The 14,679-nt window shown below is 63.9% G+C and overlaps 1 protein-coding gene across 3 annotated transcripts; it reads right to left on the reverse strand.

The window, feature by feature from the left end:
• SIPA1 (signal-induced proliferation-associated 1) lies at positions 2,144-14,087 on the reverse strand. Of its 3 annotated transcripts, none has more exons than XM_021082850.1 (16): positions 13,982-14,087; positions 10,839-11,606; positions 10,068-10,195; positions 9,808-9,984; positions 7,323-7,497; positions 6,481-6,584; positions 6,107-6,264; positions 5,408-6,017; positions 4,844-5,118; positions 3,680-3,898; positions 3,456-3,567; positions 3,254-3,362; positions 3,061-3,162; positions 2,918-2,972; positions 2,642-2,720; positions 2,144-2,535 (listed from the first exon to the last, which is right to left on the reverse strand). In XM_021082850.1, exons 2-16 carry the CDS (start codon positions 11,515-11,517, stop codon positions 2,389-2,391), a joined length of 3,129 nt encoding a protein of 1,042 aa, XP_020938509.1. In that variant the 5' UTR covers positions 11,518-11,606; positions 13,982-14,087; the 3' UTR covers positions 2,144-2,388. The 3 variants fall into 3 exon arrangements, with proteins under 3 accessions (XP_020938509.1, XP_005660816.2, XP_020938507.1); XM_005660759.3 differs by having other exon boundaries at positions 2,918-2,993; XM_021082848.1 differs by lacking the exon at positions 13,982-14,087 and adding an exon at positions 11,898-13,960 and having other exon boundaries at positions 2,918-2,993.

A 14,679-nucleotide genomic window follows, 5' to 3' on the forward strand; every position in this document is an offset into this window, starting at 1 on the left:
CCGGTGGCGTCGCAGGGTTGCGGGAGGATGAAGGCAGGAGCAACCAGGTTATCAGTGGGACGTGCTGCAAAAGCCAGTGAGTCCCCTGGGGACACGGTGGGCCCAGGATGCAGACGATGGTCCGTGTCTACGAAAGGAAGATGCCGGCTGGCAGCGAAATATTGGGGAACCGGAAAACAGCGAATGGTCCTTGCCCGACAGCCACTTAGGGGGAGGCGGGGTCGGGGGAGGCGGGGTCATGGGCGGGGCCTGAAGCAGGTGGGCCACTCAGGGACTAGCCAGGCCGTACTTCCGCGCGAGGGGCCGAATCCGAGCGTGGGGTCCAGGTCAGGACCCCCTGCGAACTTGCCCAGTTCGCCCGGGGTGCTTGGGGAGGTGGAGCTTGAGGGAGTCGCGGCGCTGCTGTGGGCGGGCCCCGGGCCAGCGAGAGGAGGGAGCCGCTGGGTGAGAAGGCGCCTAACCAGAGGTAACTGACGGGAGCTGCCCGCGGTGTGGCCAGCCTGAAGCCCAGAGGGGAATGAGTGAGCCCAGGTCCCCCAACACAGGCTGCGCCTCGCTCCTCTTGGCTTTCCCAGTGTCCCCAAGTGACCCCCGGAAGCCCTCTCATGGTCCTTCCCACACTCCCTGAGTGCCCTCATCATGCTAAGGGCTCACCAGTCCTAACTCCTTGTCTCCAACCCAGACTGCTCTCTCCTGCACGCCAGCCGGCTGGACATCTCACAGTGAGGTCCCTTAGGCCTCTCAAACGCACCAGGTTCCAAATGACCCCAGCCTGCCCCTCCTCCTCCCCGTCTCAGCGATGGCCTTACCATCGTCCACAGGCTCCCACCAGAAACCTGGCCACCCTGCATCTTCTCCCTTAGCAACTTGAGTCCACCTCCTCACCACGTCCCAGCAAATGTGCCGAGTTCTCCCCATCTCCACCGCCATCACCTAGTGTAAGCCACCACCTCGTCCCACTGGGGCTGCTGCTATAGCCTCCTCCCTGGCCTGGCCTTGCCTGTAGCTAAAGGGCTCAGACACCAAATCTCATCACCCGCCCCCCACCCCGTACTTCTATCAGACTCATGACCAGACCCCAGTTTTCTGCAGACTCACACCCAGAGAGTAACTAGAGCCTTCCACCCTGCCCTATGACGGCTGCTCACTATGGCGCATCAGGTGAGAGCTGGGACATGATGTAGGGAATGGCTAGTCCAGGAGCCCCGGTACACGGTTCATAGCCCTTTCTGATTCAGCTCCAGCCTCTTTGACGCTGGGTCCCTGCATAGGCCGCCTCCAGTCCAATAGGCCCCTGGGCTGGTCCTACCCAAGATACCTTTGACTTCTCTATCTGGTGGCCTCCTACTCAGCCTTCAAAGCTCAGCACGGGAGAGAGCAGTCCATGAAGTCTGATCCTCCAAAGCTGTTTCTCAGTGTTTAGCCCGTCCTGCCAAAGCCTAAATTAAAGCACCCCAGGGCCTGGGTCTCAGCAGGGGTGGACAAGGCATGTGATGCTGGGTAGATCAGTACCCTGCCTGGGCCTCAGATCCAGAAAACAAAGAGTTTAGACAACACCCAAGTTTGGACCTGCTGATGCTACTCGTGGGAAAGCGCCCCGCCTGAGGAACAAGGGGTCACACCGGCTGGTGTGAGGAGAGAAGTGGGTCAAGGGCTGATTTCCTCTGAGACATGGAAGCCCCGCCCAGACAACTAAGGCAGAGAAGCTACTACCTCTGGAATTGGGCCCTGCAAAGATCTGGCCAAGTGACTGAGGGAGCACCAGGCTTAGGGGTTCAGTGTCTACTGAGAGGAGAGGGGGGCCTGGACTGGGGGGCAGGGCCTTTATGAGGGGGCGTGGTCAGGCTCCCCTTGACCCCTGAGCGCCTTCCCTCCACAGCCCTGCAAGTCCACCCTCTGCCTCTGATCTCAGCCCCCCTGGCTTAGTTCTAGGGCAAGGGCTTGGCTCCCAGGATTAAGCACCATAGGTACAGGGGGTGGCCACCTGCTTCCCTACAGACCAAATAAACGACTGTGGGAGAGATGACAAGGGGGGGGCCTAGCCTCAGAGCACCCTCTGTTTGTGCCAGCCCAACCCTGAGCCAGTGTCCCCGGGGCCTGTGGGGGCAACCCCCCTTCCCCGGTCACATCACGAACATCTGTGTAGACACAAATAACAGTGGCTTCTTTATTCCCTGAAGTCTTTTTCTCCACAGAATATTTACAAACAGGGATGGGGCTGGGGCGACTTCACCCCCAAATAATGGGTGGGGGGTGGGGGCAGTGCTAAGATGCGCCTTGCGCAGGAGAGTTCCTGAGGAGGGCCCAGGGCCGCTGTGACCCGGGTGCCCTGAGGGACCTGGGCGGTTGGGGCAGATCCATAGCCGGGCCGAGGCTGGACCCGACAGCTCAGGCCAGGTCGGTGGTGGGGGAGCCCAGCTGCTTGGAGGCCAGGAGCAGGCGGGCGGCTGCGCTCTCTGATTCGGCCTGGAGCCGCCGGTTGTTGTGCCGCAGGCTCCGCACCTCCTCCTCCAGGGCTGCCCTGTCTGCCTTCTCCTGGGGTGGGGTGCGGTGGGGGAGGCAGGGGTCAGGGTGGCCGGGCCCCGGCCCCTCTCCTGGGGTGGCCCCGTGATTCCCTGCCGACCCCCAGCCGCCGTGTCACCTTCTGCAGGTCTTCCTGCAGCTTCCGGAGCAGGGACTCCAGGTGAGAGACCTTCTCGGACAGGCTCCCGGGTTCTGACCTGAGGGCATGGGAGCCAGGACTCAGCAGGACCGGGGCAAGGGGGGCACCAGGGCTGGTTCCACGTCCACCTGCGTGGGACGGGCCCAACCCCCGTCGTCTGACTTAGGTGAGGGCAGAGACCGGGGACTGTGCTTCACTCTAACACGCAGGGGCACGTGGGCATGGGGACAGGGGAGGGCGGGGCAGGAGGCTTACTCGGCATCAGACTTGGGCGTTCCCTTGGCATCTCCGCTCTCTGGGATGGGCTGTCCTGTGGGGACAGAGGGACCATCTGGGCAGGGAGGTCAAGGGGGAGAGCCCCACCCTGGCTCCTCCCCACGGCAGCCTGGAGGCCTCACCCTCCCGGGACAGCGACTCCAGGATGGTGTTGCAAGTGGAGGCGATCTCGGAGATGGACTGCCACTCGTCTTCCAGGGTCTCGCTGCCCGCCTCCGACATGACTGTGGGCACCGGGGCGGGATCAGCCAGGGAAGCCCAGGCCAGGCCCCCTCTGGCCCGGCTCCTGGACCCCGCGCCCTGCTCCAGACTCACTTTTGCTGATAGAGTTCCTCAGAGACAAGGTCCGTGGCAGGAAGGAGGCCCTCAGCTCTGGGACTGGGCTGTCCCTGTCCTCACAGCCACCGGGGCTGCCCGGCCGGTCCTGGGGGGCAGAGGCGGATATAGACGCAGTGACGCCCCCATCACCACTGTGCTCCCTCCTTCTTGTTGGGCTCGGAGCCTCGTTTCTGCTCACCTGGGTGGGGGGTGTCTCCCTGCCAGCACTGGGTGCTGCCGGCTTGGCCGTCGTGGCAAGGAGGAGGTCCGGGGTGGTGTTGGGCAGGACGGGGGCCTCATCTGACAGGGAGCTGGGGAGAGGAGGGGCGGCTCAGCACTGGAAGCTGCCCCCGTGGCCCCTGAGAGTCCTTCCTGTCCAGCCTCGCAAGCCGGAGGAGAGGGAAGGCTGAGAGAGAGAGGCACCTGCAGGGCGATGGCGGGTTCTGGCTGTGCAGGAACTCGGTCCTCTCCTCGGCCAGGTCTGCGGGCCCTGGAGGACCACTGCCATCATTCAGACACACTTGCAGCAGCTGCTGCGTGGTAGGCAGCAGGGCCACGGCTGGGGCCTCCTCCTGCACAGGCTCGGCAGCCCCCCGCCGGCTGGGCTCCTGCAGAGACAGCGCGTACAGCTCCGAAAAGCTCCTAGGGGGGGCGGAGGGGGCAGCGTCAGGCAGGAACACCCCGCCCCAGCGTCCAGCATCCCCAGCCCCACTCCCAGCGGTGCCTGAGGCTCGCGGCCAGAAGGAGAGCTCTCCAAACTCTCCAAGAGTGAAAAATGTTTGCCTGGCTACTGGCCATTCTTCCAGACCTCAGTTCAAATCACAGCGCTGCCCCTCTGTATCCTGTGCAAACCACTCTGAGTGTCCATTTCTCCATCTGTGAAATGGGGATGACAGCACGGATCTCCCAGCTTGTTATGAGGATTTAGATAACGTGGGCAAAACACTTGGCCTAGAGCTCCAAAAAGTACTGCCTGGGGACAAATCTAGCCATTGCCTTTTTTTCTTTATTAGCAGATGTGCCTGCCTTTTTTTGTACTACTGAAAGCTAAGAACGGTTCTTACTTTCTTAAATAGTTGAAAGAAATTAAAAGAGTATTTCACAACATGTGAAAATCGTATTCAAACTTTAGGGTCCATAAATACAGCTTTAGTGGCACATGGCCACACTCATCATTTACGTATCATCTAAGGACGCTTTCATGCTACCAGGACAGAGTCGAGCAGCTGCAAGCAGAGACCAGATGGCCCAGAAAACTTGATATATTTACTCTCTGGCTCTTTATGGAAAAAGTCTGCATATCTCCGGTTTAATACAGTAAGAAACCAATGCTGTGTGTGAGCGCGTCTGTAGGAAAAACAGGGGGCCTGCTATCTGATCTTTTGAGCAGTAGAGACCCAGCTCAAGCGGTTTCATTCTACCTCTGAGGAATGTGCAGTTCAGAGATTAAAGGATGTGGGATTCCCTCCATAAGGAAAGGCCTCCATGCGAGATTCCTGTTGCAAATGGTGACCCAGGAGGCATAGGCTACGTGGTGGCCAGCTGCCCGGTCCGCCCACCTCCCTGCGTCTCAGGGCCCTGCCTGACCTGCGGGGCCGGCCGCTCTCGTCGGGGGGCAGGACGGTGACGCAGACCTTGGGCGCCGAGCGCAGCAGCTGGGCCGCGGCCTCCGGGCCGAGACTGGGCAGCGTCTGGCCGCAAACACGCAGTAGGCGCGCCCCCGGCCGCAGCCCTGTGGTCTCCGCGAACGTGAAGCGCTCCACGTGCGTGACGAAGCCCTCGGCGTCCACCTCGAAGCCCAGGCGGCCTTGGCCGTCGCGGGGCAGCGCCAGCTCGCGGGTCTCGCAGCCTCGGCTCACCAGCTGGGGCGGGGCGTGAGCGCCAGCGTCAGCGGGCGGAGCGCCAGCCCCGGGGACCGTGCGGGGTTACACAGACCCTTCCACGGCCCCATTAGCAACCCGCCCCTCAGAGAGGGCCCTGGGGACTCCCAGTTCCAGCTCTGTTGGGCCTCCTGGCTGGGTGTTCTCCCGCCACCCCAACTGTCCCTTTCGCAGGAGTGGCGGCGGGAACAGGAGTTCCAGGGCAGGCTCCATCCCCGCCTCGCGCAGGAACCTTGCCCCCCGCCCCCACCACCTTGCCCCCGAGCCTCACCTGCAGGCGCGCCACCACCTCGCCTACGGCTTGACCCGGGGGCCCGTCGAGCCGCAACGTGATCGCCTCCCCGCGGCCGTGGTACAGGTCGAGCTGCTGCTCGGAGAAGGTCCAGGCCAGCACGTCACGACAGGCACAGTTGAAGACTACGCGACCGTCGCGCGGCGCCACCAGCACCAGCGTCTCGGCCGAGATGCCCAACAGGCAGGGCACCTCGGAGCCATCGAGGCCGCCCACCTCGGCTCCGGCCGCGCCCCGCGCCCCAGGCGCTGCGCGCACGCCCCACACCAGCGCGCCCGCCGCCTGCAGCTCGGCGCCCGGGCCGCGGGGGGGCGCCCGCCGCCTCCCGCCCAGGGAGGGCAGGCCGAAGCGCGAAGCGGAGTCCAGCGACGTGGTGGTCACTTCGTTGGTAGCCAGGTCCTGCAGGTACTGCTGGCGCGTGCGCGTGGCCATGGCGTGGAACTGGCGTGCGTGGCCCGCGGCCTGCTCGCCATTGAGCGCCTTGGCCAGCAGGAGGGCCCGGAAGTCGGCGTTGGCCGGGAAGGGACCTCCGCCGGGGGGCAGAGCGGGCCCAAAGGCCGGGGTGTCCTGGGTGCGGCTCACCGCCACCCTACCGGGAGGGAAGCAATAATTAGGGGAAACAGGGAGGGTCCAGGAAGACGAGCCCTGGGGCAGAACTGGGACCCTCGGGGCGCCTACCTGTAGGAGGTGTGCGGAGTGCAGGGTGCGTGGGCGCGCACCACTAGGAACACGTGCTGGAAGTGCGAGCGAATGGTGGTGGGGCAGAAGGGCTTGCTGCCCGGTTCCTGGAACACGATGGTCACGATGTCGTTGCCGATGTGGCGCTTCCGCAGGAGCTAGGAGTTAGATGGTCGGGCATGTGAGCGGGACCTGCCTGCCCCCCAGTCCCTCCTCATCAGGCCAGGCGGAGCCTAGTCACCGGTGCTCCCCCCACCTGCCCCAGCCAGTGGTTGGGGGTGAGCAGAGTTCAGGCCAAGGCTCAAATACTGCGGCCCACACAGCCACCCCCCCATGTTCCCCAGGAGCCCATGGCCATTCCTGTCCCCTCACACCTGCTGCTGGTTATTGGGGGTGTAAGGCAGCATCGTGGACACGTGGAACATGATCTCGTGGTCCTGGTACGTGGTGTAGAGCGAGTGGGTGCCCGTGGAATCCGCTGTGGCCAGGGAATTAGGGACACAGAGAGGGAGTGAGGGGAATCTGGGTGGCTCGAACCTGCCACCTCTGCCTGCCGTCTGGAGCCTCTGACCCCCAGCCAGCGGGTGGATGACCCCTTCATGCCACCAGCTACTGTTCAGGTCATGAGGCCCAAGGGTCTCGGCTTTGGCTGCTCCTCTTCCCCTGCCCTCTCCCCTGCCCAGGATCCAGCGCCCAGCCTAGGCTGGTGATGTGGGGGTGGGGAGGATGCTGAGATAGAATGACGACAGAACTGAGAAATGGCCTACTAAGAGGGAGGCAGAGGTGGGTGTCCCAGGAGAGGACAGATGTTGGCCCAGGTACCAGCATGTGTGGAGCAGGGGAGAGTGGAAGGCAGGCAGGAGGTGCTGGATAAAAACACCTCCCAAGGGCCCTGGGGCCCTTCCCGCCAGGGAGGTAGGGGCGCACCCCAGGAGGCTGGGCTGGTGGAATATGCGTGTTTGATGGAGGAGGTGGTGCCCAGAAACCTCCTCGGCCCAGCTGAGGCAATAGGGTGCCGGGGCCTTGGCGGACAGTCCCAGCCCCTCCTCCCAGCCCTGGCTCGGCCTTTGCAGCCCCTGACCCACCACCTGACCCTCAGCCCCAGGACAATACAGGACAGAAGAGTGAGTGGGCAGCTGGTCCTCTGCAAGGCAGCCTGCCCCTCAACATGGGTCTGCCCCAGTCCCCGGCCCCCGCCTACGGCCCCCGGCCTCACTTTTGGTGTCCAGCTGGGCCCGGTAGCTCTCAAAGCCTTTAAGCCGCACCACGTCGCCCAGCAGCGTGAGGAACTGCATGAAGGCGGGTCCTGCCTCCTGGTTGTTGTACATCTCCTCCTCCGAGCCCTGGCCCGCCCGGCAGTACAGCACGCCCACCTTGCGCTGGAAGCTGAGCTGCAGGGGAGGGTACGAGCAGAAGGCACGGGCCTCAGTCTCCCCAGCCTGCAACCCCCTCCACACCCCGGCCCTGGGGAAATGGATGGGACGCTGGCCTGTGTGGCCCTGGGCACTGCCCTCTCTCAGCCACCGCCGCTGTTCTCGCCTCTCAGGTGGGTTCCGTCTGCTCCCAGGGCTCGGCTCAGGAGGGTAGAAGAGGTCAAGGTGAGAAGGAATTGGGAGGGGCCGGTCTTTTGTGACCACAGAGGACAGGATTCATGGAAAGGACCCTGCACAGAGTACGTTCCACCCCTGTCATCACCCTCATCTCAAGGCCAGTCTGTCCTCTCCTCAAATCCCAGGCACCCCGCCCCGACCCTGGGCTCCGGAGGCCTGGAGCCCAGCACAGGCTCTGCTCACTCTCTGCTCCTCTCTCCCCAGCTCCTTCAGCCCCTTTGCCTCTGGGGCTGATTGTGCACAGCTCGGGGTGCCCCCCAACCATGCAGACAGGCCCTGGGCCCCTCCAGTTCTGGCCTCCCTTCTTCATACTAAGCATGTCTAGGAGTTCCCGTCGTGGCTCAGTGGTTAATGAATCCGACAAGGAACCATGAGTTTGCAGGTTCGATCCCTGGCCTTGCTCAGTGGGTTAAGGATCCGGCGTTGCCATGAGCTGTGGTGTAGGTCGCAGACGCGGCTCGGATCCCGCGTTGCTGCGGCTCTGGCGTAGACCAGCAGCTGCAGCTCCGATTGGACCCCTAGCCTGGGAACCTCCCTATGCAAAGGCAAAAAGACAGGAAAAAAAAAAAAAAAGCATGTCTACACCACAGTCCCCACTTTAGTTTCTTCCTTCCTAATACCTACAGCCCCACTTCCACCCCAGCGCCTCTTAACTCCATGGTCACAGCCTCATCCTGGTACCCTCTCACCATGGATGGCACTTGGAACAACTGGAACTTCACTTTGCCTGAGATCCCAGGGACCTCACGGTCTCGTGCCTGGGCCTCTTCTCCACCCAAGTGCTTTGCCTTGAGTGGCTGCAGCAGCCATCTCTATGGACTGGCAACCCCATTCCTGCCTCCGGCCCAGATGCTTCTCCCGAGCTCCAGCCAGCCCAGTGTCCTGGCCCCTCACCACCTCGCTGTGACTCTCCCATCCTGCCCCCTCTCCAGGGTCCCTGGCTCCTAAAGAAGAGCACTTCCAGGGGCCAAGAAGCTGGGGAGCACCCCCACCTTTCCAGTCACTGATCAAGGCTACCGGCTCTACCCCTGGACTGTCACCTCCTCTTCACTCCTGCCGTCGTCACTGCCAGGTCCGGCTTGGGCCTGCCCTCCAGTCTGCTCCCCCCACACTGCAGCCAGAGGGCTACTCCACCTCTGAGCTCTTCCATGGCTCCGCAGTGCCCTCAGGGCCAAAGGCAAGTCTCCCACCCTTCCCCCCAACCCTACTCCAGCCCCTCTAATCTGCCTACAGGACCCCAGTGTGAGGGCTTTTAGTCTCTAAGCTTCACACGAGTTGTTCCTCCTGTCCAGAAAAATGACTGCTCTTTCTGGTTTGAGCTCTTGCATATCCTCCATGATGCTAAACCCCTGGCCAAGGAAGGGCTGTCAGCACTACCTTGGGGCCCCACGGAGCCCTCAACACTCTGCTTTCACTGTTATCCTGCTCCATCGTTACCCATGATTCTCTGTGGGTCTCTTTCTCCTCTCCGGCCGGGAGAGCTACTCAAGGACAGCACCTGGTCTAGACAAGTCTCCAGAATCCAGTCTGGGGCCTGGCACCAGGAAGGTGTGAGAAATGTTTGTGGAGTGATGGACAGGTGAGAATCAGGGCCAATGGGCAGCTTTCAGCACAGGGTGGGAAGGACTTCCAATGGCCTGAGTGGCCCCACAGGGGAATGGGAAGCCTCAGGAAGGAGTGAGGCCCCCAAACTGGGAGGAGACCAAGAAGGACCTTGCAGGGCAAACTGACAGGGAATGAGAGGGACTTGCAGGAAGAGCAGGCAGCAGTCAGACCAGAGCTCCTCTACTGAAACGTACATAGAAAATACCTCGGGATTTTCTTAAAGTGCAGCCTCTGATGCACTAAGTCTGGGTGGAGCCCAAGAATCTGCATTTCTAACAAGCTCCCAGATGACGAGGATGCTGCTGGTCTATGGACCTTACTTTGAGGCAAGGCTTTAGATGACCTCTGATGCCCTCCTTTTGAAAAGCCAGCTCTCCTGGGGTCCCCCCATCCAGCCCGGGAGGGTCAAGGTGAGGTGGCTGAGGGCTGGGCAGGCTGGGTTCAGACCAGGTCTAGCTGAAGGGTAGGGGTGCCCTGGCCACTTACCACTTGCTCATCCAGTGTGAGCAGCGTACGGGGCACCTTTGGGGAAGCTGAGCCCAGGCGCAGGCAGGTCAGGCTCAGCCGAGGTGCCACGTGCTCTAGAAGCTTCCTTGGGGACAGGCCTCTCGGGGGCCCTGGTGGTAGCGCGTCCTCTGAGATGGTGCCTCGGAGGGTCCGGAGCTAAGGCGGGGATGGAGGGGTGCTCAGGATACACGCAGGCTGTTGAGGCAACCCAGGGTCTGGTTCCCAAGACCCCGGCCCACCTGCGTGGTGCGCACGATGATGCGGTAGCTGTGCAGAGTGCCCCCTCCGCTGCTCTCCTTCTCCTCCCGCCGCAGGCTCACTGCCACCGGGCCCAGCGCCTCGTCCAGCCCGAAGAAGTTCTGGTGTTCTGGGGGAGCGGGCGGCAGATGACGGGTCCTCGCCCATCACTAGGTCCTGCCCCAGGTCCCATCTCAACACTGGTTCAGATCCTAGACTAGGTCCCATGTCCCATCCCCTCCTCACTCTACCTCGTCAGACGGCTACCTCGTCAGACGGCAGCCCCCGCCGTGTATCCTCCCCCAGCCCCAGGGGCCATGCCTGCCCGCCCCAAAGCCTAGATCCTGCGTGGCCTCGGTCCCCAAGCCCGTATCCTCTAGGATGTCTCCCTCCCTTCTGGGCACTGATGACAACACGGTTCCCGGCTGCAGAGGTTCGCTCTTCACAGAACTGTCCATAGACAATCGATCCTGGCCTGCACCCGGCCTGCCCAGCTCTCAGCCCCCTAGCCTTGACCCTCCTGGGCTGGACGGGGCCCCCAGGAGAGCTGGCTTTTCAGCTGGAGTATGAGGATGAACCCGATGGAGGCAGAGGCGCATGATCCTGGCGGTGGGTGGAGGCTGGGCTTGGCCTCAGGGACGTGGTTAAAACTGGGCGGCCTCGGCCGGAGACAGAGCTTGACCCTTCACGTGGCCAGGGGCTGGCCAGGGAAAGGATGGCTCCCTGCAGGCGGCAGGGACCCCCGCCGCTCCCCACGGGCCTCCCCTCCTCACCTTTGCCGTAGAAGTACTTGCGGTAGTAGCCGGCACCCAGGTCTGCATGCTCCAGGCTGTAGGCCGAGGTCCGGCTCTGTGGCTCCTCCAGGACGGACACGGCCGCGTTGGGCAGCGCGGGGGGCACGGGTGGCGACACCGGTCCCCCCAGGCCCAGCTCGCCCTCACCCCCGAGCTCACTCACAAAGCCGGGCGCGTCAAGCAGCAGGTCCGAGCCGGCAGTCTGGTCCTGAGCCGAGGCCGGGGTCCCGGAGCCGGCCTCTGCGTGGCCCCCCTGCCCTCGTGGCCTCGGGGCCCAGTCAAAGAGCAGGCTCTGCACATCATAGTGGGCGAACCAGTGGGGCTCGGGCGCTGGTGGGAAGGTGGGCTCCGGCTCTTCGGCCGGCAGCCCCAGCAGTGCCAGCGGGTCGCTGAAGCACCGGGCGGGGGGCACGGCGGGGCGGCTGGCCTCCTCGTGGCTGTGGGCGCGGGCGCGGGGGCTGGCGGGCGTCGGGGGCCGGGCCTCGCCTGCATCGCTGCCGCTGCGCAGGAGCGGGCCCCGGGCCGGCCTGGGCTCGAAGGTTAGCGGCGTCAGCGGGGGCCGCGAGGGCTGGCGCAGCTTGCGGGCGAAGAGGTCGTCGGTGGGCGCGGGCGCCAGGCCCCGCCGAGGGCTCCCCACGCCACCTCCGCCGGCCCACATGGGCGTGCCTGGGACCTGGCTCTCCGGGTGCCGGGCCGCATTGGCAGGCACGGGGGGGTTGGTGCCCAGCCGGCAGGCCGGTTCCTGCCCTGAGAGAGGAGGGGGCTGCTCAGAGGGGCCTGGGGCGAAAACAGGAACCCGGGCCCCCAGCCCCGTCCTCCAGTACACGCTCTGGCTTCCGGCCTCCTCCGGGACCATCAAAGCCGCTTCCGCTTTCCTGGCCACTTCCTCGTCTGCCTGGGGCTGAGGTTTCCAGCCCCCTCCTCCAGCTTAGCGCCCGGGCAGGGCCGGGGGCCGGGCTGTCAGGGCCTTGGCCCTGAGGGTCCCGGAGCCTGAGTGGCCCCGGGGTTGCCAGGGTTCCCCTGCTCCCACTCACACACCTTGGCTTTGGTCTGAGCCCTGAGCGAGGGTCGCCACCAAGACCTGGCCCAACCGGACAGATGATCTGTCTCTGCTGGGACGGGAAACCCATGGGGCCGCTGGTGTCTGGGTCCTGCCCGCTTGACAAAGGGAGGACGTCCTGTCCCCAGAGACCTTCCTCCCTGCTCCTCCCACTTCCTCCAGGATCCCAGAGGCGCTGAGCACCCAGAGGCTGGGTTTCAGTGCCCTGGCTCCCAGGGCCTCAATACCTCAAGGACACAGGGGTTCCTAGGGGACACTGGCAGGGCAGCAGGAATGGCAAGAGGACTTCCTTCGGCACAGGAAGTGGCCCCAACTCTGGGCGCAGCCCCCTGTCCGGCCCCACATCCTGAGGAAGGTTCTGGGGTCACCGTAGCTCAGTCATGGGACCCAAGTCACCCTAACCTGAAGGTCAGGCCTTCAGGGCTCATCCTCCTGCAGGCTACTGTGGCCGTGCCGGCGGCCAGGGGATGGAGTCACCCTGACCAGGCCCCTTCGCTGGAACTGGGACTCATGGGGATGTCTGTCTCCCTGGCCTCACTGAGGCCGACAGGGAAGTCTGAACCCCACATGATGGTCCAGCTGAGGTCCAGATAAGGGGATGATGCTCTTGCCTGAAACGCTTTCACATCAGAGCCAGAATTTGAACCTGGGTCTGTCAATTTCCAGGGCCTAAACAGGGCTGTACCTCCCCACTCCTATCCCTGTATGTGTGGGTGGGGGGCAGGTGGGGGGTTGGGCCAAGGCTCAAGGTCTCACAGGATGTAAGAATGAGACACCCAAGGCCCCAGGGACCTGTGAAGTGCGGAAATGTGTCAAGCCCAGTGGTAGGTGCAAAGGGCGGTGTGAGAACGTGAGGGAAAGCCACCCCCAGGTGAACCCAGGATGGCGCTGGGGCAGGAGATGTGTGGGTAACCCACTAGGGGTGCAGGCACCTGCTGGCGGGTCTTTGTGCATCACCCAGTGACTGTGTGGGGCTGGGCTAGGAGGGGGCGGAGGCAGAGGCCCCAGGCATCCCTCGGCTAAAGCTCCAGAACCAAGCAGGGACAAAGCCTCCGAAGCTGAGTGTCTCCTCCCTTGGTTTCTCCTGGACAAGGTCCTGACGCTAACCCTAAAGTTCTGTTCTCTCATCTCTAAAACGGGGTTAACCATTCCTGCTGCCCCCCAGCACTGCTGGGAGACTGAAAGGAAGGTGAATCGAGCGCAGCTGGCCATGTGTTAGTGTGAGGTGGCAGAGGCAGGCCCTGGCTCCAAGTGCCCAGCTCCTGGGCCTGGACTGTGGTGTGGGTGAAGTGTGTGTGATAGGGGCGAGAGAGGACATGTGCGAGGGGGGTCTGGGCAGGGCCCCACTCCGGGTGGGCTGAGCTCTGTGTAGCTGTGCGGGCATGGCCTGTGGGCTGCCTCTTGTTCTGGCACAGTGCCAGGCTCTGGCCCTGCCTTAGGGGGTGTTCTTGGGCTCTGCCCCCCACCCGGCAGCTTCACACAGGGTCCATTGAGGCCGGGACATTCCTCGCGGCCTGTGTCACTGGGAGGAGGGGGCCGGCCGGCTCCCACAGATCCGGAAGGCCTGGCTGCCCCAGGAGGAGGCGCTGGACGCTTCCCAGCACATCTGGAGGTCATGACCCCACTTGTGCTGCCAGGGGCCGCGACAGATGTTTCCTCCCAGGCCAGGCCCGCGGTTGGGGGGCAATGTGCAAAGGCTGGGTAGGAGGCCGCCCAGGCAGAAGGGGAGCCCCAGGATAGGGGGAACCCGGCACACAGTCGGCAGGCAGCAGGGCAGTCGCCAGCGCCGCTGAGAGGGAGTCGGGAACCTTCGCATCCACTCACCCGCACGCACGCCGGTGGGGGCCGGGGCCATCGGGCAAGAGGGTGGGGGTGGGGCGCTGGTCAGAGGCAGGGGACTGGACTTGCTGACTTGGGACTGGAGCCCAGCGGGAGATTGGGAGGGTGCAACAGCGAACGAGGAGAGGACCCCCACCCACCCTCCACCTGGGTCCACACCAGGCCACTTCCTTCCCTGTCTGGCCCGACCACCGTGCCTCCGCACCCCCGCTCCCGCCGGTACCTCTGGGGCTCCCGCCCGGCCGCCTCCTCCCGCGCTGGGGTCCCGCTGCCTGCTCTCCCGCTACCGCTCCGGGCGCCGGCTCCGCCTGGGGGCGGGGCTATGCCGGGGGCGGGGCCGGCCCGGAGGGGCGGGGCGGGCCCGCGCCGGCCGCGGCGGGAAGCGCAGCGGGGCGGGCGGGGACTGCAGGCTTGGCCGTGGTCAGCCCCGCGCGGGGTTTGAGCGCCTGCCCTGAGACAGGCCCAGCCCAGCGAACTGTCCGACCTCAGCCCTCGGCTGAGAAACCGGAACAAGTGTACCTGCCTCCCTAACCGACTTGGGGCGAGGACACCGAAGGGTTCAGCTCCTGCCTGACACACAGCAAGGGCTCAGCAGGCGCCACTACTCACGAGCACCGGGTCCTGCTCTGCACACGCGCGCTCGTGTACCCTTAGAACCCAGGGGTCAACTATGTTATACTGAAGAAACTGAGGTTCAGAGAAAGGCTCTGGCCAGGGTCAAGGCTGGTAAGCGTAGGAACTGCAACTCTTTGGACGTTTCATGCTGAGACATGGAATGCAAACTTCAGATCAAGGCTTGAAAAGGGAACAGGCTCCTGAGGGAAAGGATCCCGTCCTACTTGAACCTCACCTCACCTTGGTCTAACCTTGACCCTGTCATAACCCAGACCCACATCCCTCATGCCCTCTTCTGTGCTCATC

Source organism: Sus scrofa, chromosome 2, assembly GCF_000003025.6.
Source record: "Sus scrofa isolate TJ Tabasco breed Duroc chromosome 2, Sscrofa11.1, whole genome shotgun sequence".
Classification (NCBI taxonomy): Eukaryota; Metazoa; Chordata; class Mammalia; order Artiodactyla; family Suidae; genus Sus; species Sus scrofa.